At 44.5% G+C, this 25,670-nt stretch overlaps 1 protein-coding gene across 2 annotated transcripts in view; it reads right to left on the bottom strand.

Moving 5' to 3' along the window:
- Positions 1-25,670, bottom strand: part of LOC115118222 (interleukin-1 receptor accessory protein-like 1) — a 538,706-nt gene that overhangs the window by 10,689 nt on the left and 502,347 nt on the right. For both annotated transcript variants that reach the window (XM_065015162.1, XM_065015163.1), the window contains exons 7-9: positions 18,261-18,396; positions 6,055-6,200; positions 2,698-2,841 (exon numbers count right to left, since the gene is read on the bottom strand). In XM_065015162.1, the coding sequence (XP_064871234.1) occupies positions 2,698-2,841; positions 6,055-6,200; positions 18,261-18,396 (426 nt within the window). The remainder of the gene's footprint in view (positions 1-2,697; positions 2,842-6,054; positions 6,201-18,260; positions 18,397-25,670) is intronic.

Below are 25,670 nucleotides of genomic sequence, written 5' to 3'. Positions count from 1 at the left end.
ACCCGGTCTCACCATACTAGAATCTGAAGTGAAATGTCTGTTTGCTGATGATCTGGTGCTTCTGTCACCAACCAAGGAGGGCCTATAGCAGCACCTAGATCTTCTGCACAGATACTGCCAGACCTGGGCCCTGACAGTAAATCTCAGTAAGATCCCAAAAAAAGGTCCAGTCGCCAGGACCACAAATACAAATTCCATCTATACACCGTTGCCCTAGAGCACACAAAAAACGACACATATCTTGGACTAAACATCAGCAACACCGGTAACTTCCACAAAGAATCCACAAAGGCAAGAAGGGCATTCTATGCCATCAAAAGGAACATAGAATTCAACATACCAATTAGGATTTGGCTAAAATAATTTTAATCAGTTATACAACCATAAAGGGAAATTGGTTCTAAAGGTCTGGGGTCCACTCACCAACCAAGAATTCACAAAATGGGACAAACACCAAATTAAGACTGCATGCATAATTCTGCTAAATTGTCCTCTGTGTACAACGTAGAACACCAAATAACACATGCAGAGCAGAATTTGGCTGATACCTGCTAATTATCAAAATCCAGGAAAGAGGTGTTAAATTCTAAATCCAACTAAAAGAAAGTGATTCCCAAACCTTCCTTAACAAAGCCATCACCTACAGAGAGATGAACCTGGAGAAGAGCCCCCTAAGCAAGCTGGTCCTGGGACTTGTTCACAAACAGACCCCACAGATCCCCAGGACAGAAACACAATTAGACCCAACCAAATCATGAGAAAACAAAAAGAGAATTACTTGACACAATGGAAAGAGTTAAGTAAACAGAGCAAAATAGTATTATATTTGGCCCCAAACAGAGAGTACACAGCAACAGAATACCTGAACACTGACCTACCCAAATTTAAGGAAAGCTTTGACTACAGTGGCTTGCGAAATTATTCACCCCCTTGGCATTTTTACCATTTTGTTGCCTTGAACTAAAATTGAACTAAAATTGATTTTTGGGAGGATTGTAATCATTTGATTTATCATTTGATTTACACAACATGCCTACCAAGAGTGTTGCTTTAGCAGTATGCTTAGGGTCATTGTCCTGCTGGAAGGTGAACCTCCGTCCCAGTGTCAAATCTCAAGGATTTCCCTGTATTTAGCGCCATCCATCATTCCTTCAATTCTGACCATTTTCCCAGTCCCTGCCGATGAGAAACATCCCTGCAGCATGATGCTGCCACAACCATGCTTCACTGTGGGGATGATATTCTCAGGGTGATGAGGTGTTGGGTTTGCGCCAGACATAGCGTTTTCCTTGATGGCCAAAAAGCTCAATTTTAGTCTCATCTGACCAGAGTACCTTCTTCCATATGTATAACAAGCCTCCCACATGCCTTTTGGCAAACACCAAACACATTTGCTTATTTTTTTTCTGGCTACTCTTCCGTAAAGCCCAGCTCTGTGGAGTGTACGGCTTAAAGTAGTCCTATGGACAGATACTCCAACCTCCGCTGTGGAGCTTTGCAGCCCCTCCAGGGTTATCTTCGGTCTCTTTGTTGCCTCTCTGTTTAATGCCCTCCTTGCCTGGTCCGTGAGTTTTGGTGGACGGCCCTCTCTTGGCAGGTTTGATGTGGTGCCACATTCTTAATAAAAAAAATGTATTTAATGGTGCTCCGTGGGATGGTCAAAGTTTGATATTTTTTTATAACCCAACCATGATCTGTACGTCTCCACAACTTTGTCCCTGACCTGTTTGGAGAGCTCCTTGGTCTTCATAGTGCTTCTTGCTTGGTGGATCCTCTTGCTTAATGGTATTGCAGACTCTGGGGCCTTTTAGAACAGGTGTATATATACTGAGATCATGTGATACTTAAATAAAGTTCACCTGTCTGCAATCTAACTAATTATGTGACTTCTGAAGGTAATTGGTGCACCAGATCTTATTTAGGGGCTTCATAGCAAAGGGGGTGAATACATATGCACGAACCACTTTTCCATTTTTAGTATTATTTTAATTAAACAAGTTACCTTTTCATTTCACTTCACCAATTTGGACTATTTTGTGTATGTCCATTACATGAAATCCAAATAAAAATCCATTGAAATTACAGGGTTAGCTGCACAACTGAGCTGCACTTCCTAACCTCTCGCCCAATGTATGACCATATTAGAGACACATATTTCCCTCGGATTACAGATCCACAAAGAATTTGAAAACAAACCCAATTTTGATAAACTCCCATATCTACTGGGTGAAATACCAGTGTGCCATCACAGCAGCAAGATTTGTGACCTGTTGCCACAAGAAAATGTCAACCAGTGAAGAACAAACACCATTGTAAATAGAACCCATATTTATGCTTATTTATTTTCTCTTTTGTACATCGTTACAACAATTTGTTCATCGTTAAAACACTGTATATATACACATAGGACATTTGTAATGCCTTTATTGTTTTGGAACATCTGTGAGTGTAATGTTTACAGTTCATTTGTATTGTTGAATTCAGTTTATATATTATCTACTTCACTTGTTTTGGCAATGTTAACATATGTTTCCCATGCCAATAAAGCCCCTTGAATTGAAAGAAAGAGAAAATGAGAGAAAGAGATTGAGAGAGTAAGAGAGAAAGAAAGAGAAAAAAGGAGAAATTGAGAGTGATAGAGAGATAAAGAGAGAGAGAAACAAACAGACCACAGCCACCTATTGGCTGAGCCCTTACCTCCATCCAGGTCGTCGCTGCCGAAGTGTCTCCTGTAGAAGAGCATGAGCTCAATCTTATAACACTTATACAGAGAGATGAGGAAGAGCAGCAGCAGCAGAATGGCGCCCAAACCACCTGCCAACTCTACCGTGTACATCAGCTCTGCTGAGAGAGAGAGAGAGAGAGAGAGACAGAGAGAGGAAGAGAAGGGGAGAAAGAAAGAGAGAGAGAGAGAGAGACACAGAGAGGAAGAGAAGGGGAGAAAGAAAGAGAGAGAGAGAGAGAGACAGAGAGAGGAAGAGAAGGGGAGAAAGAAAGAGAGAGAGAGAGAGAGAGAGACAGAGAGAGGAAGAGAAGGGGAGAAAGAAAGCAAAGAGGGGAGAGAAAGGGAGCGAAAGAAAGACCATGTCACTAAAACTATTGAGTCAGTCAATAATGTTTCCCAACACCATCATTATTTGATGTACGTATATGTGCATGGTAGTACACAGCTGTTTGCATGTGCTGCAATAAGAAGACAGACTGCAGAGTAATAGAGTCATCCCTGGTGTCTATGCTCTGCTCTACCCTGCTCTGTTCTATCCTACTCTGCTCTGTTCTATCCTACTCTGCTGCACTCTACCCTGTTCTGCTCTGTTATACCCTACTCATGTCTACCCTGTTCTATCCTACTCTGTTCTATCCTACTCTGCTGCACTCTAACCTGTTCTGCTCTGTTATACCCTACTCATGTCTACCCTGTTCTATCCTACTCTGTTCTATCCTACTCTGCTGCACTCTAACCTGTTCTGCTCTGTTATACCCTACTCATGTCTACCCTGTTCTATCCTACTCTGCTGCACTCTAACCTGTTCTGCTCTGTTATACCCTACTCATGTCTACCCTGTTCTATCCTACTCTGCTGCACTCTAACCTGTTCTGCTCTGTTATACCCTACTCATGTCTACCCTGTTCTATCCTACTCTGCTGCACTCTAACCTGTTCTGCTCTGTTATACCCTACTCATGTCTACTCTGCTCTGTTCTATCCTACTCTGCTGCACTCTACCCTGTTCTGCTCTGTTATACCCTACTCATGTCTACCCTGTTCTATCCTACTCTGTTCTATCCTACTCTGCTGCACTCTAACCTGTTCTGCTCTGTTATACCCTACTCATGTCTACCCTGTTCTATCCTACTCTGTTCTATCCTACTCTGCTGCACTCTAACCTGTTCTGCTCTGTTATACCCTACTCATGTCTACCCTGTTCTATCCTACTCTGCTGCACTCTAACCTGTTCTGCTCTGTTATACCCTACTCATGTCTACCCTGTTCTATCCTACTCTGCTGCACTCTAACCTGTTCTGCTCTGTTATACCCTACTCATGTCTACCCTGTTCTATCCTACTCTGCTGCACTCTAACCTGTTCTGCTCTGTTATACCCTACTCATGTCTACCCTGCTCTGTTCTATCCTACTCTGCTGCGCTCTAACCTGTTCTGCTCTGTTATACCCTACTCATGTCTACCCTGTTCTGTTCTATCCTACCCTGTTCTGCTCTGTTATATCCTACTCATGTCTACCCTGTTCTATCCTACTCTGTTGCGCTCTAACCTGTTCTGCTGTTATACCCTACTCATGTCTACCCTGTTCTGTTCTATCCTACCCTGTTCTGCTCCGTTATACCCTACTCATGTCTACCCTGTTCTGTTCTATCCTACCCTGTTCTGCTCCGTTATACCCTACTCATGTCTACCCTGTTCTGTTCTATCCTACCCTGTTCTGCTCTGTTATACCCTACTCATGTCTACCCTGTTCTGTTCTATCCTACCCTGTTCTGCTCCGTTATACCCTACTCATGTCTACCCTGTTCTGTTCTATCCTACCCTGTTCTGCTCTGTTATACCCTACTCATGTCTACCCTGTTCTGTTCTATCCTACTCTGCTGCGCTCTACCCTGTTCTGCTCTGTTATACCCTACTCATGTCTACCCTGTTCTGTTCTATCCTACTCTGCTGCGCTCTACCCTGTTCTGCTCTGTTATACCCTACTCATGTCTACCCTGTTCTGTTCAATTCTACCCTGTTCTGCTCTGTTATACCCTACTCATGTCTACCCTGTTCTGTTCTATTCTACCCTGTTCTGCTCTGTTATACCCTACTCATGTCTACCCTGTTCTATCCTACTCTGAGCCATACAGCACATCCACATGGAAGAGATAAGGGGATTATGTTGACTTGAGGAAAAGAGGGAGAATGTGATGATATAAATTTGGGTTCATTTTCTAGGTGAGCCATGACAAAGTGTATAACCTTCATCCTTATACCAACTTCTCTCCATTTCCTTGACACTCGTTCTCCTCATCTCTCTCTCACTCTCTTTCTCTCTTTCCTCCCTCCCTCAGACAGAGCCTTCCCTCCCTCCCTCCCTCCAGCATCAATTCTGCATCCTGGGAAGTAAACATGACAATAACCAAACACTCGTTTGTTGGGAAAAGAAGAGGAGCCATTGGCTGCTTAAATAACCATCACATCTGCTCTATTGGCTAAAGTGACAACCACCACATAAAGACAGTCTAGCACAAGTCATGCCAGAGAACGAAGAATAATGGACGAATGTAAGAAAAACAACAGAGATAGTTGAATGAAATGGAGCGCAAACACACATCGCTATGGTGGCAAACACAAACTTCAGGAGAGTGTATTGTGGGGTATGGTTGTGAGAGGGAGCCCTTATCCCTTCAGGAGAGTGTATTGTGGGGTATGGTTGTGAGAGGGAGCCCTTATCCCTTCAGGAGAGTGGATTGTGGGGTATGGTTGTGAGAGGGAGCCCTTATCCCTTCAGGAGAGTGTATTGTGGGGTATGGTTGTGAGAGAGAGCCCATACCCCTTCAGGAGAGTGTATTGTGGGGTATGGTTGTGAGAGGGAGCCCTTATCCCTTCAGGAGAGTGTATTGTGGGGTATGGTTGTGAGAGGAAGCCCTTATCCCTTCAGGAGAGTGTATTGTGGGGTATGGTTGTGAGAGAGAGTCCATACCCCTTCAGGAGAGTGTATTGTGGGTTATGGGTGTGTGCTATGGGTGCATTGTCCCCACCCCCCATTTTTGCACTGCTGCTACTCTGTTTATCATCCATGCATAGTCACTTTACCTCTACCTACATGTACATATCACCTCAATTACCTCGACTAACCAGTGTCCACGCACATTGACTCTATTGGAATCACCTGTATATAGCCTCGCTACTGTTATTTTATTGTTTCTCTTTAATGATTTGTTATATTTCAAAAAAGATATATTCTTAAAACTGCATGGTTGGTTAAGGGCTTGTCAGTAAGCATTTCACTGTCGTACTCGGCGCATGTGACAAATACAATTTGATTTGAAAGAACCCTTACCCCTTCTGGAGAGTTGGATGGTGGCCTGCCGTCTCCCGTTGCCATTCTCCACATAGCAAGAGTAGTTCCCCAGGTCCCCATCTTCCACCGAGTGGATCATCAAGGAGATGGCCACTTCCTGTTCCCCCAGGTGCTCCCGGACCACCCTGCAAGACAAGAGAAAACAATCATTAATGGAGTGGATGGTAGTCCCTGTGGGAGTAGTCACATGTCCCCCTCCGTAGGAGAGAGACAGTCAGTCTCGAGGTTAGAGAGACAGTCAGTCTCGAGGTTAGAGAGACAGTCAGTCTCGAGGTTAGAGAGACAGTCAGTCTCGAAGTTAGAGAGACAGTCAGTCTCGAGGTTAGAGAGACAGTCAGTCTCGAGGTTAGAGAGACAGTCAGTCTCGAGGTTAGAGAGACAGTCAGTCTCGAGAGACAGTCAGTCTGGAGTTAGAGAGACAGTCAGTCTCGAAGTTAGAGAGACAGTCAGTCTCGAGGTTAGAGAGACAGTCAGTCTGGAGGTTAGAGAGACAGTCAGTCTCGATGTTAGAGAGACAGTCAGTCTTGAGGTTAGAGAGACAGTCAGTCTCGAGGTTAGAGAGACAGTCAGTCTCGAGGTTAGAGAGACAGTCAGTCTTGAAGTTAGAGAGACAGTCAGTCTCGAAGTTAGAGAGACAGTCAGTCTCGAGGTTAGAGAGACAGTCAGTCTTGAGGTTAGAGAGACAGTCAGTCTTGAGGTTAGAGAGACAGTCAGTCTCGAGGTTAGAGAGACAGTCAGTCTCGAAGTTAGAGAGACAGTCAGTCTCGAGGTTAGAGAGACAGTCAGTCTCGAGGTTAGAGAGACAGTCAGTCTCGAGGTTAGAGAGACAGTCAGTCTCGAGGTTACAGAGACAGTCAGTCTCGAAGTTAGAGAGACCAGCCAGTAACCGGAGAGTTGCCTTTTCCAATTCCAGGGCTGACATGGAAAAAACATTGGTTGGGTGATTGACTCGGTTTGCTGTGTCTTGAATGAGATGAGGACTGCAGAGCCTACAGAAAGTATTGAGTTTGCAATGTGCTGTAACCATAGGCTGGGTGATAAAACATAAAATTAATGTGTTACTGTACAGGAGTAGATTTACTGTGAAGCACTGGAAGTACAGGAATGCTATGTTATTCACCATAAGTCAAAAAAAGTATCTATGACCTGTAAATATATTCAACATAGCTGACAAATAAAACTACCATTTGAACAAATGTAGAAGGATGTGAGGAAATGTTTTGAAATACCTAACATTTACAACTGTGGAATGAGCATTAAAAAATATATTGTGGATCTGTGTTCTGTGTTTACAGAATTTCTAGACTTTTTCAGCATGTTGATGTATTACAATCCACAAATGTGACTTTAGATGAGAGTCTGCTGTCTCCATTCACTGGGATAATCTGTGTCATGTGACACGCAGAGTGATGACATCACGGCTGTGTCCTTGGGAGAACGCTTTCTAGCTAGAAGAAGAATGAATAACTTCATGAAATGTGTATTTATTCAACAATTCATGTTATGATGTTCAACAAATTACTTTCATATGAATGTTAAATTCGACCTTTGGGGAATGCAACCCCAAGTGTGTGCTTTCGACATCAGCACACTAGCCATGCTAGCTAACTAGCTAGCGTTGGAATCTACCAATAGCTAGCAGGCGATCTCATCAGCTGTTTAGACTAACAACCAGAGTTAAACTTACTAGGTAATTGTTCATTCAGAAATGTGTCAATTATGAAGAACCGCTCAGTTTTAAAACCCTTAATTGGTGATCTGGCTAGTAAGCTAATGAGAAATGTTTCAATCAATTCTTTCAGGGAAATTGATTATTTGACAGGACACGTCACTCTCTCAACTGGTGTGGTGGTAAGAAATTGCAACATTAACGTAAACTCACCCCATTCCGTACAAATGTGCGCAACTGCAACATTCAAACAAGGCTGCAAATAAAACTAATGGGACTGTAGCGACTGTGTTGACTTCAAAATCGGGGGTGTGAACTAGGTTTCTATTCAAGCGTTGATCGACATGGTAATGGCTCTATAGTATTGGAGAAAAGTTTTTTTTATTTTTAAACAGACCCTCGCATAAAACAACTATTTCTGTCTTACAATCTTTCTCCACCAGGTGTTGCACTTCACTCATCCTTTAAAAACAAGAAATGGACAGTGATGGGGGTGAGGGGGGATACCTAGTCATTTTTTGCGTCATCATTGCATGCGATCATCATTTTCAAAGCTACTGTTTACTTCTAAGATCGCTAACACTGCCGTAAAAAACAGATTCAAATTCGACACAAATAGGTATGTAATGACACATTATATAAACTCTTTATAGTGTTTTATTTACATTTTAGAGGCAATAAGGTGATAAGTTGGACAGATCGATTAAAAAAAAGCAATTTTCCCACATGACATCTCTCCTTCTCACTATCACGCATTTGTTTCGCTCAACTTCTGCACCTGTTTCCTGCCACCCGGCGCACACGTTACACTACTTCTAGCTAAAAAGCGTTCTACCAAGAAGGACACAGCCATGATGTCATCACTCTGATGTCATCACACAAAGATGATCCCAATGAATGGAGATAGCCGACTCTCATCTGAAGCCACATTTGTGGATTGTAATACATCAACAGGCGAAAAACAGTTCTAGAAATTCTGTAAGCACAGAATACACATCCACAAGCACTTTTTGAATGCGCAAATGCATATTCCACAGTTGTAAATGTTAGGGATTTCTGAACATTTGTTATAATTGCAGTTTTATTTGTGAGCTATTATGAATCTATTTTCAGATCATAGATTTATCTGTGATTTATGGTTTAATTTGTGAAATATTTTAAGATATTTACAGATTATGGTTTTATTTACTAAATATTTTAAGATATTCACAGTTCATTTGTTGAATATATGCACGGATTGTTAGTTATGATGAATATACACACGGATCGTGGTAGACACATTTACAGAATAAAGAAACTAATCTCATGCCATATGTTTCTTCCTGGGAGGAAAAAAACAAATAATGATATCGGGAAGATAATGTTTTTATAGCAGCTGCCATGGAAACTGAGCGGAAGGAGAGAAAGTAATATTCCATAAAGTAAACGAGTGTCCCCTGCTGAGTTGTTGTAGGCTGGCGGAGGAGAGAAGGGAGTCATGATGCTCCCTCGTTCTTCACATACAACTACTTAGCCTACTTTTAAAGCACCCTCAGCACAGAGGCACACACGAGGGAAAGAGGGAGAGAGAGTGAAAGAGTGTTTGAGAGAGTGTGTTTGCGTGTGAGAGAATGAGAGAAAGAGAGTGTGTGTGTGTGTGTGTATGTGTGTGTGTGTGTGTGTGTGTGAAACTGTGTCTGTATGTGCATTAATGTGTAGCCTATGTACTACAAGTGAGCACTGGGGAGAAAGAGATAGGGAGATAATAAAACAGCATCTGGAGAGGGTAAGCTGATCCTAGATCTGTGCTCAATGGGCAACTTCTACCCAGACCAAACAGGCCAAGGGAATGTGAATGGAAGTTAGATGGGGATCTAATGGGACTGGACTTGCTGTGGCTGATTGTATCTTAACCCCTGGATGAGGCAAACATCAACAAGAGATTTGAATTACGACTCTGTTGGGGTTCTAGTCTAGACTCTCTGTCTTGTGATCACAGGAGCTGGCAAGACAGCAAAAACAGATCTGGTTCAGGCTAGCTGTAGTAAAATCTCCTCCTGAACAAAATGCACTATTCTTCCAACAGCTCCTCACTTCCTCATTAGTAAAGCCAGTGAATGCGGATTCTGCTCATTTAACTGATCAACTAAACATGTATTCATTACCTTTATTTCATCCAAAGCCCACCTGAGAACCCGGTATGAACAGAAGTAAACGACCTCAATACCCCATCGATAATTCTGAGGCAGATTGGTTGGGCAAATGTTTTAATCTCACACATACACACGCACACACACAGCCCCGCTGCTAATTCCCAACCATGTATGCTATGAAAACAACAATAGCCCTGTTGCCATCTGCGATGCAAATGAGAATTTATGGACTTGCGTTTTAATAGAAATGGAACTAGTCAGAATCAATAGGTTGGGTTGTTTAAATGTAACTCTGGTGGGTTCCCTGGGTTCTATGGGCTGAGGTTGCTGATGCATTAGTAATGGACAAGCCAGGAGAGTGTGGGTGGTAGGCAAAACATTGGTAACAGATCCACATCCCTGTAGCAGTGGAATGGAAGATACTTTGGCTGCATGGCTGAAGCATAATTACATGTTATAATTTTACATTTATTTGGTAATGTTTACAAGTTGCTAACCATTTGAGAAGTCTCTGTGCAAATAGCTCAAGTACGAAAGGGAAAATAAATATACACATAAATATTGTTTGTATTTACAATGGTGTTTGTTCTTAACTGGTTGCCCTTTTCTTGTGGAAACAGGTCACAAATCTTGCTGCTGTGATGGCACAATGTGGTATTTCACCAAATAGATATGGGAGTTTATAAAATTGGATTTGTTTTCACATTCTCTCTCTCTCTCTCTCTCTCTCTCTCTCTCTCTCTCTCTCTCTCTCTCTCCATCCTGCTCTCTGTTGAACTTTTCCCCAAATCCTAACCCCTTCTAACTTTTAAACCTCTCCATCTTCTACTTTGTGTACATCTTCTCATCCCCCCTCTCGTCCTACCCCTCCCTTGGCTACTCCCTTTCTGTTTGATAGTAATGAGTGTGTCTATCCCATTAAGGCTGTGTGGAGTGATCAGGGGAGTAAAGTCTGGGCTGTGAGAGGATCAGAGCAGGCCTGGGGTAAAGGCTGCATGGACAATAAAGAATACATGATCAAATACATTATTGATCCACGGAATGAAATATCTGGCTGCATTATTAAAGAGATATAGCCCTTCAGTTGAGGAGAAAGAGAATCCTAGAGAGAGAGACGGACAGAGAAAGAAAGGGGGGAGAGGGAGGGAGAGGGAGATTGCTAACCTTAAAACTGAGCTCTGTATCTGATTCTACCCACAAAACCAAAACACAAGCCCTCCCTCCCTCCCCTAGTCCATCTGCATTCCTCTACGTTCAGTGAGGGAGAGGGTAGTGACGGTAGTGAGGTAGAGAGTAGTGACGATAGTGAGGGAAAGGGTAGTGAGGTAGAGGGTAGTGACGATAGTGAGGGAGAGGGTAGAGACGGTAGTGAGGAAGAGAGTAGTGACGATAGTGAGGGAGAGGGGAGTGACGATAGTGAGGGAGAGGGTAGTGACGGTAGTGAGGTAGAGAGTAGTGACGATAGTGAGGGAGAGGGTAGTGACGATATTGAGGGGGAAGGTAGAGACGGTAGTGAGGTAGAGAGTAGTGACGATAGTGAGGGAGAGGGTAGTGAGGGAGAGGGTGGTGACGATAGTGAGGGAGAGGGTAGTGAGGTAGAGGGTTGTGTCAGTAGTGAGGTAGATGGTAGTGTCGGTAGTGAGGGAGAGGGTAGTGTCGGTAGTGAGGGTAGTGAGGTAGAGGGTAGTGAGGTAGAGGGTAGTGACGATAGTGACGGAGAGGGTAGAGAGGGTCGTGAGGTAGAGGGTAGTGAATATAGTGAGGAAGAGGGTAGTGTCGGTAGTGAGGTAGAGGGTAGTGATGTCATAAGGTGAATGCACCAATTTGTAAGTCGCTCTGGATAAGAGCGTCTGCTAAATGACTTAAATGTAAATGTAAATGTAGTGACGATAGTGAGGGAGAGGGTAGTGTCGGTAGTGAGGTAGAGGGTAGTGACGATAGTGAGGGAGAGGGTAGTGAGGTAGAGGGTAGTGACGATAGTGAGGTAGAGGGTAGTGATGATAGTGAGGGAGAGGGTAGTGAGGTAGAGGCTAGTAATGATAGTGAGGGAGAGGGTAGTGAGGTAGAAGGTAGTGATGATTGTGAGGGAGAGGGTAGTGAGTTAGAGAGTAGTGACGATAGTGAGGTAGAGGGTAGTGATGATAGTGAGGGAGAAGGTAGTGAGGTAGAGGCTAGTGATGATAGTGAGGGAGAGGGTAGTGTCGGTAATGAGGTAGAGGGTAGTGACGATAGTGAGGGAGAGGGTAGTGACGGTAGTGAGGGAGAGGGTAGTGACGGTAGTGAGGTTGAGGGTAGTGACGACAGTGAGGGAGAGGGTAATGAGTTAGAGGGTAGTGACGATAGTGAGGTAGAGGGTAGTAAGGAAGAGGGTAGTGACGATAGTGAGGGAATGGATAGTGATGGTAGTGAGGTAGAGGGTAGTGAGGGAGAGGGTAGTGACGGTAGTGAGGTAGAGGGTAGTGATGATAGTGAGGGAGAGGGTAGTGAGGTATAGGGTAGTGACGAAAGTGAAAGAGAGGGTAGTGAGGTAGAGGGTAGTGTCGATAGTGAGGTAGAGGGTAGTTACAATAGTGAGGTAGAGGGTAGTGACGGTAGTGAGGTTGAGGGTAGTGACGATAATGAGGGAGAGGGTAGTTACAATAGTGAGGTAGAGGGTAGTGACGGTAGTGAGGTTGAGGGTAGTGACGATAGTGAGGGAGAGGGTAGTGAGATAGAGGGTAGTGACGATAGTGAGGATGAGGGTAGTGAGGAAGAGGGTAGTGTCGGTAGTGAGGTAGAGGGTAGTGACGATAGTGAGGGAATGGATAGTGATGGTAGTGAAGTAGAGGGTAGTGACGGTAGTGAGGGGGAGGGTAGTGACGGTCGTGTGGTAGAGGTAGTGACGGTAGTGAGGTAGAGGGTAGTGAGGTAGAGGGTAGTGACGGTAGTGAGGGAGAGGGTAGTGAGGTAGTGAGGGAGAGGGTAGTGTCGGTAGTGAGGGAGAGGGTAGTGACGGTAGTGAGGGAGAGGGTAGTGACAGTAGTGAGGTAGTGGCTAATGAGGTAGAGGGTAATGGTGGTAGTGAGGGAAAGAGTATTGAGGGAGAGGGTAGTGTCGGTAGGGAGGTAGAGCGTAGTGACAATAGTGAGGGAATGGATAGTGATGGTAGTGAAGTAGAGGGTAGTGACGGTAGTGAGGGAGAGGTAGTGACAGTAGTGAAGTAGAGGGTAGTGACGGTAGTGAGGTAGAGGGTAGTGACGGTAGTGAGGGAGAGGCTAGTGACGGTAGTGAGCGAGAGGGTAGTGACGGTAGTGAGGGAGAGGTAGTGACAGTAGTGAGGTAGAGGGTAGTGATGGTAGTGAGGTAGAGGGTAGTGACGGTAGTGAGGGAGAGGTAGTGACAGTAGTGAGGTAGAGGGTAGTGACGGTAGTGAGGTAGAGGGTAGTGACGGTAGTGAGGGAGAGGCTAGTGACGGTAGTGAGGGAGAGGGTAGTGACAGTAGTGAGGTAGTGGGTAATGAGGTAGAGGGTAATGGTGGTAGTGAGGGAAAGGGTATTGAGGGAGAGGGTAGTGACGGTAGTGAGGGAGAGGGTAGTGAGGGAGAGGGTAGTGAAGGTAGTGAGGGAGAGGGTAGTGAGGGAGAGGGTAGTGGTGGTAGTGTCACACTCTGACCATTAGTTGCATTGTTTGTTTCTATGTTTTGTTTGGTCAGGGTGTGATATGAGTGGGCATTCTATGTTGCATGTCTAGTTGGTCTGTTTCTATGTGTTTTGGCCTGATATGGTTCTCAATCAATGGCAGGTGTTTGTCGTTGTCTCTGATTGGGAACCATATTTAGTTAGCCTGTTTGTATTGTGGTTCGTGGGTTATTGTCTATGTTACATACATACAGACACCAGATAGACTGGTGTGGTAAAGAGGTGTGATAGTAATAGTACAGAACAGACTGGGTTTACCTGCCTGCCTGCATTCCTGCCTGCATACCTGCATGCCTGCTTACCTGTCTGTCTGCATTCCTGCCTACCTGCATTCCTGCCTGCGTGGGCTTGCAAAGGGAATAATTAGCAGCTAGACATGACAGTTTAGAGAATAGCTCCAGTGACGTGTTCAGAGACAGTTTAGAGAATAGCTCCAGTGACGTGTTCAGAGACAGTTTAGAGAATCGCTCCAGTGTCGTGTTCAGAGACAGTTTAGAGAATAGCTCCAGTGTCGTGTTCAGAGACAGTTTAGAGCATAGCTCCAGTGATGTGTTCAGAGACAGTTTAGAGCATAGCTCCAGTGTCGTGTTCGGAGACAGTTTAGAGAACAGCTCCAGTGTCGTGTTCAGAGACAGTTTAGAGAACAGCTCCAGTGACTTGTTCGGAGACAGTTTAGAGAACAGCTCCAGTGTCGTGTCCAGAGACAGTTTAGAGAACAGCTCCAGTGACTTGTTCGGAGACAGTTTAGAGAACAGCTCCAGTGTCGTGTTCAGAGACAGTTTAGAGAACAGCTCCAGTGATGTGTTCAGAGACAGTTTAGAGCATAGCTCCAGTGATGTGTTCAGAGACAGTTTAGGGGGAGCATAACATTTTGAAATGTAATCAATGCAAGGTGGATTTTTCTTTATATTTATGATGGCTCAACACATGCAATGCTTCAGCTGAGGTTTGGTACATTTCCCTACTCAAATACATCAGAAATCATTCTAAAAGTCTTGTTACAGTGTTTGCATTCAAGTTTAGGATTTGATATAAGGGTATTAGTGTACAGCAGTAAATTCAGTTAAAGTTCCATCCAAAGTGTGAATCATAGCTTGACCTTCTGGGGTCTCTAAACAAGTTTTATGTGCCTTATAGTAAAGACCTGGAATTGAACTGTACAAATGTATGACCTTTTAATGTGTCACGAACACAACCAGTCATGATGTTTTCTTCTGATTGTCAAACAAATGACTTCAGAAAGTAGGTTAAGTATGTTACCTACACGTTTGTCTACTCCAAAATAAATCCATCATGCAAACGGTGCACTGTGCACCCGCCATTCGAATGGAAAGGGACATCTATTACAAACACCATAACGTGTACACAGCAGGGTCTATTCATGGATACCAAGGGAAGACAAAAGTGCAACAATAAAAAAAGAAACAAACGTATACAATTATTTCTCATTCATGTTTATCCGTGTTTCACGATTTTCCTTAAATTCACCAGAGAAAGCATCCGAGCGAAGCAAACAGCGCCCCTCTGTCTTCGCACCTGTAGCCCATGTATGAGATGCTGTCTGGCGGAAAATAATATTACATGTCTCCAATGAGTGATAAGTCTTGCTGTCTTGGTAAAAAATATCAATATATTCAGAGACGACCTATCAGATATCAGAATCCCAAGGGGGGCCACTTGGGTGGCCAATAAGATTTCAGGGGTGCCGTGGGCCACCCCCTGGTCACGCCACTGAATAGCTCATCTAAGGCTTTGTACTTGAAGTATTACATCATAGTATGGTCTACTACAGTATCCAATGGAGTCTGGTGATGTAGTTGTGTGTTTCTGTGTGATGTATCTATTAATCAGTCCAGTTGAACTGTGTACTGTGTTAGTATAGATAGTATTCTCTACAGCAGTGGTCACCAAACTACGGCCCGCGGGCCGGATACGGCCCGTCAGCACATTTGGCCCGGCCCTCTGAACAATACCAGAGACGCTATCGAATTTTTTTCCTATTTGGCCTCCAGAAAAAAAATCCTAGGCCCGGCCCTGTCAAAGAGAGAACGGAATAATGGCGAAAAGGATAGGTAAGAGAAAAATTGATTCAGAATGCAGGGTATTTAACCTGCAGTGGACAAACGATTTTTTTTTGTTCAATGCAAAGAAAAGGCTGTTTGTCTCATCTGTCAAGAGACGGTGGCGGTATTCAAAGAATACAATCTTCGCCGACACTATGAATCCCGTCACAAAGACAAGTACGATAGCTTGCAAGGCCAAATACGAGCAGACAAACTCTCAAAGCTAAAAAGTGGACTACTATCTCAGCAGAATACATTTGTACGCCAAGCTCAGCTGAACCAGGCATCCGTTCGGGCCAGCTTTCGGGTTGCTAAACTGATAGCAAGAAGCGGTAAGCCTTTCACTGACGGAGAGTTTGTTAAGAAATGTATGGATGCTGTCGCGGAGGAGGTGTGTCCCGAGAAGAAAGATGCATTTAATGCCGTAAGTCTGTCGGCGAGTACAATCACCAGACGCGTTGAAGAAATCGGGAGTAATGTATATGCCCAGCTGCAGCAGAAGACGAAAGAATTTGACTTTTTTCATTAGCACTGGATGAGAGCACGGACGTGCAAGACACAGCGCAACTGCTCATTTTTATTCGTGGAGTTAGCGCAAACTTTGAGATATGCGAGGAGCTGGCAGCCCTCCAAAGTCTCAAAGGGACTACAACGGGAGAGGATATTTTTGACAAAGTGTGCCAAACCATGGAGAAGTTGGACCTGGACTGGTCAAAGCTAGCTAGCATCACGACTGACGGGGCTCCTAGCATGGTGGGCGAAACTCGCGGTCTAATAGGACGCATGAACCGGGAGTTGGAAAAAGGGGTCTCACCGCCCCGCTACGAGTCCACTGCCTAATTCACCAGCAAGCACTGTGCTGCAAAGTGTTGAAGTGGGATTCTGTAATGAAGGTTGTGGTGTCGTGCATAAACTTCATCAGAGCAAAGGGACTTAAACACAGGCAGTTCCAAGAATTCCTGTCTGAACTGGAGTCTACGCACGGAGATGTGCTGTACTACACAGAGGTCCGATGGCTGAGCCGGGCAGAGTTTTGAGGCGTTTTTTACGAGCTGCTACCCGAAATTAACGCATTTCTTCATTTAAAAGACAAAACGGTCCCAGAGCTGATCGACCCAGAATGGAAATGGCACCTCGCATTTTTAACAGACGTGACAGAAATACTTAACAGCCTTAACTTGCAGCTACAAGGCGAGGGGAAACTCATTTGCGACATGTATTCACACATAAAAGCATTTGAGGTGAAATTAGCGCTGCTTTTGGAACAAGTGAAAAAGCGCAACTTCGTCCATCTTCCTGCTACCCAAAACCTGTCGACAGAGAACCCAGCGGTCCCGTTCCCAGCTGAAAAGTGCGTGGAAGCACTGGAAATGCTGAAGGCGGAGTTCGGTGTGCGATTCAGTGAACTACATGTTCATGCAAAAGAAATCCGTCTTTTTCAGAACCCCTTTGTTGCCGACATTGATGAAGCCCAGCCTTCATATCAGTTTGAGTTGGCTGAGTTACAGAACTGTGATGTTCTAAAAGACGCATTCAAGCCCAACAGTCTCATTGACTTCTATGCCGCCCTCCCAAACGACACATATCCAAACATCAAAAAACACGCAATGAAAATGTCCACAGTTTTTGGCAGCACGTATATCTGCGAGAAAACCTTTTCTCGCATGAAACTGCTGAAAACCCCGATGAGATCAAGATTGACAGATGAACATTTGCATCAGTGCTTGAGACTGGCTGTAACTAGAATGGAACCTGATATTCAACTTCTCACCAGCCAGATGCAGGCCCACAGTTCACACTGATGAACATACATAGGTAAGCTCACTTTTCTGACTTGAATGAGTCATTCTGAGCATAAACAAATATAATCATAATAAAATCTACTGGGATAAAATCCATCTTTACAACCATACTGGTAGTGAAATGTATTGTGCTGTGTAGGTGCTGTATCACTTCAGTTTCTCAACCTGCTTCTTTTGTGGTTTTCACAGGGAAGTTGATGAGAGAGAGCTGCAAACAGCGGTGTCTACAAGCCTACTGGAACCTACAAAAGGATTATAAGGAAGGAACACAAGAACTTTAAGAGACTGCTCATATGTGTCAGAGAGATTCTGCTCTGACAACTGAGCTGAACTTTTATCTGTTAAGATTGTGCATGGCACGACAGAAAGTTAATGTTCCATGGCTTTTTTTTCTATGAAGAACCCAGAGAGAGTTATTTAGTTATTATTTATTTCCAGTTTTTTCTGTGAAGAACTCAGAGAGGGTTATTTAGTTATTATTTATTTCATTAATAGTGTTATTATTTGTTTCCTGACTTTTTTTCTGTAAAGAACCTGGAAAGGGTTATTTGGTTATGTGTGGCTTTCTGGAAAACAATACATTTTTTAAGCTCCCCTACGATCGTCATACTTTTTCTGTTACAAACTGACACCGGCCCCCCATCAGAGAAGGGAAAAGTTATGTGGCCCTCACAGGAAAAAGTTTGGGGACCCCTGCTCTACAGGATTCATATTTAATATTGACCACAATTCCATAGTTACAATGTATTCATCCTAATCGTATCAGAGTGACTATGATCACATATTAGGTCACATGGTTACTACATTAGAAGTGAGAGGAGTAAAACCACCATGTGTCTCACTTGATTTCGCTCTCTTCGACTCTCTCCTCATCCAGGTCCTCGATGAACTTCTCTCCCTTCATCCAATAGACGAGAGGACTGACCGCTGATCCGCTGTAGCCGAAGAATGCTCTACACGTCAGGTTCAGGGCACTTCCTGTGGAGACAGGAAATAGCACACTATTATTCTTCTCAATCCTTCAACACAGACATTAGTAGTCTGCTGTACGTAGAGAAATAGGAGATCTGGAATAGTTTTCTACACTAGTTAGCAGTAGAGAGAGCTAACCGGCACCTTCGGTTGCCTTGGGGCCGTATTGTGAATGGGATAAAGACATCAACACTTCAAGTCTTATCTATGGCTATATAGGTATGTAACAGCTAAACCTAGACACCCAAGACCTTACCTAGACGTTTCACTGTGTACAAATAGTACAAAGTCACCGAACAAACACTAAGTCACTGTCATACTGGTACAGTCCCCTTGGCACGTCGGAACAAACACTAAGTCACTGTCATACTGGTACAGTCCCCCTTGGCACGTCGGAACAAACACTAAGTCACTGTCATACTGGTACAGTCCCTCTTGGCACGTCAGAACAAACACTAAGTCACTGTCATACTGGTACAGTCCCCCTTGGCACGTCGGAACAAACACTAAGTCACTGTCATACTGGTACAGTCCCTCTTGGCACGTCGGAACGAACACTAAGTCACTGTCATACTGGTACAGTCCCCCTTGGCACGTCAGAACAAACACTAAGTCACTGTCATACTGGTACAGTCCCCCTTGGCACGTCAGAACAAACACTAAGTCACTGTCATACTGGTACAGTCCCCCTTGGCACGTCAGAACAAACACTAAGTCACTGTCATACTGGTACAGTCCCCCTTGGCACGTCGGAACGAACACTAAGTCACTGTCATACTGGTACAGTCCCCCTTGGCACGTCAGAACAAACACTAAGTCACTGTCATACTGGTACAGTCCCCCTTGGCACGTCGGAACGAACACTAAGTCACTGTCATACTGGTACAGTCCCCCTTGGCACGTCGAAACAAACACTAAGTCACTGTCATACTGGTACAGTCCCTCTTGGCACGTTGGAACAAACACTAAGTCACTGTCATACTGGTACAGTCCCCCTTGGCACGTCGGAACGAACACTAAGTCACTGTCATACTGGTACAGTCCCCCTTGGCACGTCAGAACAAACACTAAGTCACTGTCATACTGGTACAGTCCCCCTTGGCACGTCGGAATGAACACTAAGTCACTGTCATACTGGTACAGTCCCCCTTGGCACGTCAGAACAAACACTAAGTCACTGTCATACTGGTACAGTCCCCCTTGGCACGTCAGAACAAACACTAAGTCACTGTCATACTGGTACAGTCCCCCTTGGCACGTCGAAACAAACACTAAGTCACTGTCATACTGGTACAGTCCCTCTTGGCACGTCAGAACAAACACTAAGTCACTGTCATACTGGTACAGTCCCCCTTGGCACGTCAGAACAAACACTAAGTCACTGTCATACTGGTACAGTCCCCCTTGGCACGTTGGAACAAACACTAAGTCACTGTCATACTGGTACAGTCCCCCTTGGCACGTCAGAACAAACACTAAGTCACTGTCATACTGGTACAGTCCCCCTTGGCACGTCGGAACGAACACTAAGTCACTGTCATACTGGTACAGTCCCCCTTGGCACGTCGAAACAAACACTAAGTCACTGTCATACTGGTACAGTCCCTCTTGGCACGTTGGAACAAACACTAAGTCACTGTCATACTGGTACAGTCCCCCTTGGCACGTCGGAACGAACACTAAGTCACTGTCATACTGGTACAGTCCCCCTTGGCACGTCGGAACGAACACTAAGTCACTGTCATACTGGTACAGTCCCCCTTGGCACGTCGGAACGAACACTAAGTCACTGTCATACTGGTACAGTCCCCCTTGGCACGTCAGAACAAACACTAAGTCACTGTCATACTGGTACAGTCCCCCTTGGCACGTCGGAACGAACACTAAGTCACTGTCATACTGGTACAGTCCCCCTTGGCACGTCAGAACAAACACTAAGTCACTGTCATACTGGTACAGTCCCCCTTGGCACGTCAGAACAAACACTAAGTCACTGTCATACTGGTACAGTCCCCCTTGGCACGTCGAAACAAACACTAAGTCACTGTCATACTGGTACAGTCCCTCTTGGCACGTCAGAACAAACACTAAGTCACTGTCATACTGGTACAGTCCCCCTTGGCACGTCAGAACAAACACTAAGTCACTGTCATACTGGTACAGTCCCCCTTGGCACGTTGGAACAAACACTAAGTCACTGTCATACTGGTACAGTCCCCCTTGGCGCGTCGGAACAAACACTAAGTCACTGTCATACTGGTACAGTCCCCCTTGGCACGTCAGAACAAACACTAAGTCACTGTCATACTGGTACAGTCCCCCTTGGCACGTCAGAACAAACACTAAGTCACTGTCATACTGGTACAGTCCCCCTTGGCGCGTCGGAACAAACACTAAGTCACTGTCATACTGGTACAGTCCCCCTTGGCGCGTCGGAACAAACACTAAGTCACTGTCATACTGGTACAGTCCCCCTTGGCACGTCAGAACAAACACTAAGTCACTGTCATACTGGTACAGTCCCCCTTGGCACGTTGGAACAAACACTAAGTCACTGTCATACTGGTACAGTCCCCCTTGGCGCGTCGGAACAAACAGATCACATTCTGATGAAATCTTGAGCATGTTCTTCATCATGTCTCTGTATTGTAAATCTTTACATGAATAGGAGACACAATGGTGGTCAAATAAATACCAGTCCTACACAACACAAGGGGGCACTGAAGAGCTTCCAAACGCTCAACTCCACCATCTGGGTGGGGAGAACGGAGAGTGTGGGTATGTGGTTTGACATAACTGTTATTTCTGTAAACAGCACATGAGATAGAAAACCTCAGTTCACTATTCTTCTATTGTTGGTTCTAGTTCAGGTCCTGTGTGTTTGAACACATTCTCATCCAATGTGCTTACTTCTCCAGACAACAGGGAGAAACCACACTTCAAAGAGAAAAACAAACATTCGACAAACAAATGATATCATTGTCTCCAAACAATGAAACATTGTCTGTGATGCTGTAGAACCATCAAACTCATCTCTGGACCTCGAAGCCAGTTCCACTGTGTTTTTTCATCTTTCCACTCTAATCATTTTACATTTTTGTCATTAAGCAGACACTTATCCAGAGTGACTTACAGTAGTGGATAAATACGTCTTCGTACTGTTTTGTACTGGTCCCCCGTGGGAATCAACCCACAACCCTGGTGTTGCAAGCATCATGCTCTACCAACTGAGCCACATGGGACCTAACCAGGGACTTGTTTAGACCTGGGACACCAGGTGGGTGCAATTCATTATCAGGTAGAACAGAAAACCAGCAGGCTCCAGCAGGGTAAGTGTTGGATTCCCCTGGTGTAGAATGTCTGTATATACTGCAGACACAGAGAAATTCCAAATGAACAGCTGCTTCCTAAATAGTAGAAAACAGCAGGAGAAACCCCATACCTATCATGTGTGCACCACTGACTACACACTGCACAGTGCATACTTCATTCATACTGCAGGGCTGAGAGCTCAGAGAAGCTTTTTTAATTCAATGCATGGAGCGCTTTCTCTCTCTCTCTCTCTCTCTCCACTCTGTATCCCTGTGTATTTGTGTTTCTCTGTGGGACCACTGCAGTAGCAGAGGGTTAGGCTACTGACTGAGAAACCACATGCCTCCATGTAAACAACACATGTACTGTATGTATGGATAGATGTATGGGAGCAGCTCATCACAGTGTCTCTGGAGATAAACTGTTGTGCCTGGCTCGGGGCAAACTGCTGTGTGTTTGGTGAGAGAGTGAGAGAGAGAGAGAGAGATTAAGAGAGAGGGGGGGTGAGAGAAGAGGGATTGAGATGGAAGGGTGAAGGGAGGGGCAGGTAGAGATAAAGAGAGAGAGAAAAAGAAAGGTAAAGAGAGAGAGGAGTAGAGAAGACGGGAGAGAGAGAGACTAATGCAGTATTATAAAAAGGTTATAGGTGTTACTTTGACTCTAGTGAGGCCTTGTTGCTTTGCACAGTGGGTCCTGTGCGTGGTGTTGCTCTTAGTATAGTGTTCATAACATACCGCCCACAGTAACTTCATACACATTCATTCCTTTTGGGTCCTGCCTAGAAAAAGCAGTTTAAAGTGTAAGGTTTGGGCCCACGACAATGAAATGCTAGCCTTTCCTGTGAGGAGCAGTGTCTGACATTTCCAAAGTTCAACAGCCATTCAGTGGATGGTATTTGTTCTGAGTATAGGACACTGGGAACACAGCACACACTGTACCTATACAAACACACAGCAGCATTTAGAACACTGGCAGGAAGCCTTCTAGAATGTTAAAACATAAATATAGAACCCTGCTACTATTACTAATACTGTTGTATATGGTTACAGCAGCATGGCCATCCTACTGCATTATCTGATGGCAGTGGCAATGTCCAGAGACTAACACCAGAGAATGCTAACAGGGCCATACGCAAACTTCATCACCTTTAAAACCCCACACATTGTTGGTCAAGGTCATCGCTGAAGTTGTGGAACTGATCAGTGTCTGTGTGCGTGTTCCATGCCGGTGTTTTAAACCAGAGATCAGTTTCAATCTGGTAATTTCATGCCTCCGTCCGTCCTGTGCTCCTGTAGGAAGTCTCCGCTGAGCTCTGGGGGAATCGCAGGAAATTGTCGGCAGCACCCCGTTGTGTCCTCCCTAATCCAGCCGTCACACCCCCTGGTTCCCACCCAGACCTCCATGCACGTGTGTGTGTAAGGTGGACACACACAGAGAAGCAGCCTGATAGTAGTCCCCAGAAACAGTGAGCCTCTCTCTCCTCGGCTCTTTCTCTTTTATCACTGCATAACACAAAAGAAGAAAACAGCACACGAACACTTTGCTACACTATGGGAAAAGTACATGTACCCAAAGCTGTCTGTAGGACTCATCATGAGGGGACGCAGTTGCTCGTGGGTCTGCGGACCCACATCCATACCCCCTCCCCCCTCCCTACTGTGAGCAAAACATTTTAGTTGCCCCCCCCTTGATAGTGGAGATATATATTTTTTTACGTTTTAGATTTCCATTTAATGCAATTCTACACATTTTGCCATGGGACAGAGAGAAGATTTAGTAATTTTATAACTCATTTAATGCAATTCTACACATTTTGCGATAGGGTGTAGAGAAATGTTTGCAGTTTTTAATATGATATCTGATATAGACTGACTAACAAAATCACTGGCAGGTTATTCGACCATGATAACAAGTTTAGATAGTTGGCCACTAAATTAATTTAACAATCGAAAACAATGTTACCTGACCTGTCAGCAATTTTGTTTTTAGATTGCTAAATTGACTGACATAACAAGTGACTGATGTAACCGATGTGAAACGGCTAGCTAGTTAGCGGGGTGCGCGCTAATAGCATTTCAATCGGTGACATCACTCGCTCTGAGACCTTGAAGTAGTTGTTCCCCTTGCTCTGCAAGGGTCACAGCTTTTGTGGAGCGATGGGTAACGATGCTTCGAGGGTGGCTGTTGTCGATGTGTGCAGAGGGTCCCTGGTTCGAGCCCAGATAGGGATGAGGAGAGGGACGGAAGCAATACTGCTACACTGACATAACAAAAATATAAATGCAACATGTAAAAACTTTGAAGATTTTACTGAGTTACAGTTCATATACTTCGGGTGGTAGGTAGCCTAGTGGTTAGAGCTTTGGGCCAGTAACCGAAAGGTTGCTGGATTGAATCCCTGAGCTGACAAGGTAAAAATCTGTCGTTCAGCCCCTGAACAAGGCAGTTACCCACTGTTCCCCGGTAGGCTGTCATTGTAAATACAAATTTGTTCTTAACTGACTTGCCTGGTTAAATACAGGTAAAATAAGGAAGTCAGTCAATTGAAATAAATTCATTAGGCCCTAATCTATAGATTTCACATGACTGGGAACACAAATATGTATCTGTTGGTCCCACATATCTTAAAAATAAAAGTAGGGGTATGGATCAGAAAACCAGACAGTATCTGGTGTGACCACCATTTGCCTGGTGTGACATCTCCTTCACATAGAGTTGATTGGGCTGCTGATTGTGGAATGTTGTTGGGGTATTGGTGGAACTGGAACACACTGTCTTACATGTTGATCCAGAGCATCCCAAACATGCTCAAGGAGTGACATGTCTGGTGAGTATGCAGGCCATGGAAGAACTGGGACATTTTCAACTTCCAGGAATTGTGTACAGATCCTTGCGACATGGGGCCGTGCATTATCATGCTGAAACCTGAGGTGATGACAGTGGATGAATGGCATGACAATGGGCCTCAGGATATCATCACGGTATCTCTGTGCATTCAAATTGACATTGATAAAATGCAATTGTGTCGGATGTGGAGGTCCTGGGCTGGCATGGTTACATGTGTTCTGCGGTTGTGAGGCCGGTTGGACGTACTGCCAAATTCTCTAAAATGACATTGGAGGCGGCTTATGGTAGAGAAATTAACATGAAACTATCTGGCAGCAGCTCTGTTGAACATTCCTGCAGTCATCATGCCAATTGCACGCTCCCTGTTGTGTGACAAAACGGCACATTTTAGAGTGGCCTTTTATTGTCCCCAATACATTGTGCACCAGTGTAATGATCATGCTGTTTAATCAGCTTCTTGATAAGCCACACCTGTCAGGTGGATTATCTTGGCAAAAGAGGAAGGCTCACTAACAGAGATGTAAACAAATTTGTGCACAACTACAAGAGTTTTGTGCGTATGGAAAGTTTCTTGGATCTTTTTTTTCAGCTCATGAAACATGGGACCAACCCTTTACATGTTGCGTTTATATTTTTGTTCAGTATATATATGGATATATATAACTAAGGCAAGTTTTCCTCTCTCTTTTTCTAGGCCCAACGGCTGTTTCCTTGTCTCTTCACGCCTCCGCCGTGTAGATATCTGTCATTTCTTCGGGTTCGGGCTCATTTAATTTCTGTGATGTCGGACCAGGCCTGGACTCGGGCTTCATCTCACCGGCTTGGGTCGGACTGGGATCGAATTTTCAGTTCAGATGAGAGCCCTAAACTGCATTCAGGTCTCATGTGCAGTCTGGCAGTGTCAATAATTCATATGCTATAGGCTAAAGGCTTCCATGCGACAACCTGTTTGCATAAGGGGTTATTTAATTTTTTGGCCAATTCACTACTACACGTTGTGTATTTTGTGGAATTGTATTATTAGTATGACATTGGGGAACATGTTGTAATTTTTCAGGTCTTGTCATAGAATTTTTTCATGAAATGTGAAGAGTGACCCCAGGACAGTCCCAGGATTCCGT

This window comes from Oncorhynchus nerka, linkage group LG3 (genome assembly GCF_034236695.1).
Source record: "Oncorhynchus nerka isolate Pitt River linkage group LG3, Oner_Uvic_2.0, whole genome shotgun sequence".
Taxonomy (NCBI): domain Eukaryota; kingdom Metazoa; phylum Chordata; class Actinopteri; order Salmoniformes; family Salmonidae; genus Oncorhynchus; species Oncorhynchus nerka.
The sequence above is the reverse complement of the archived record's forward strand: the minus strand, read 5'-3'. Positions and strand labels throughout refer to the sequence as shown.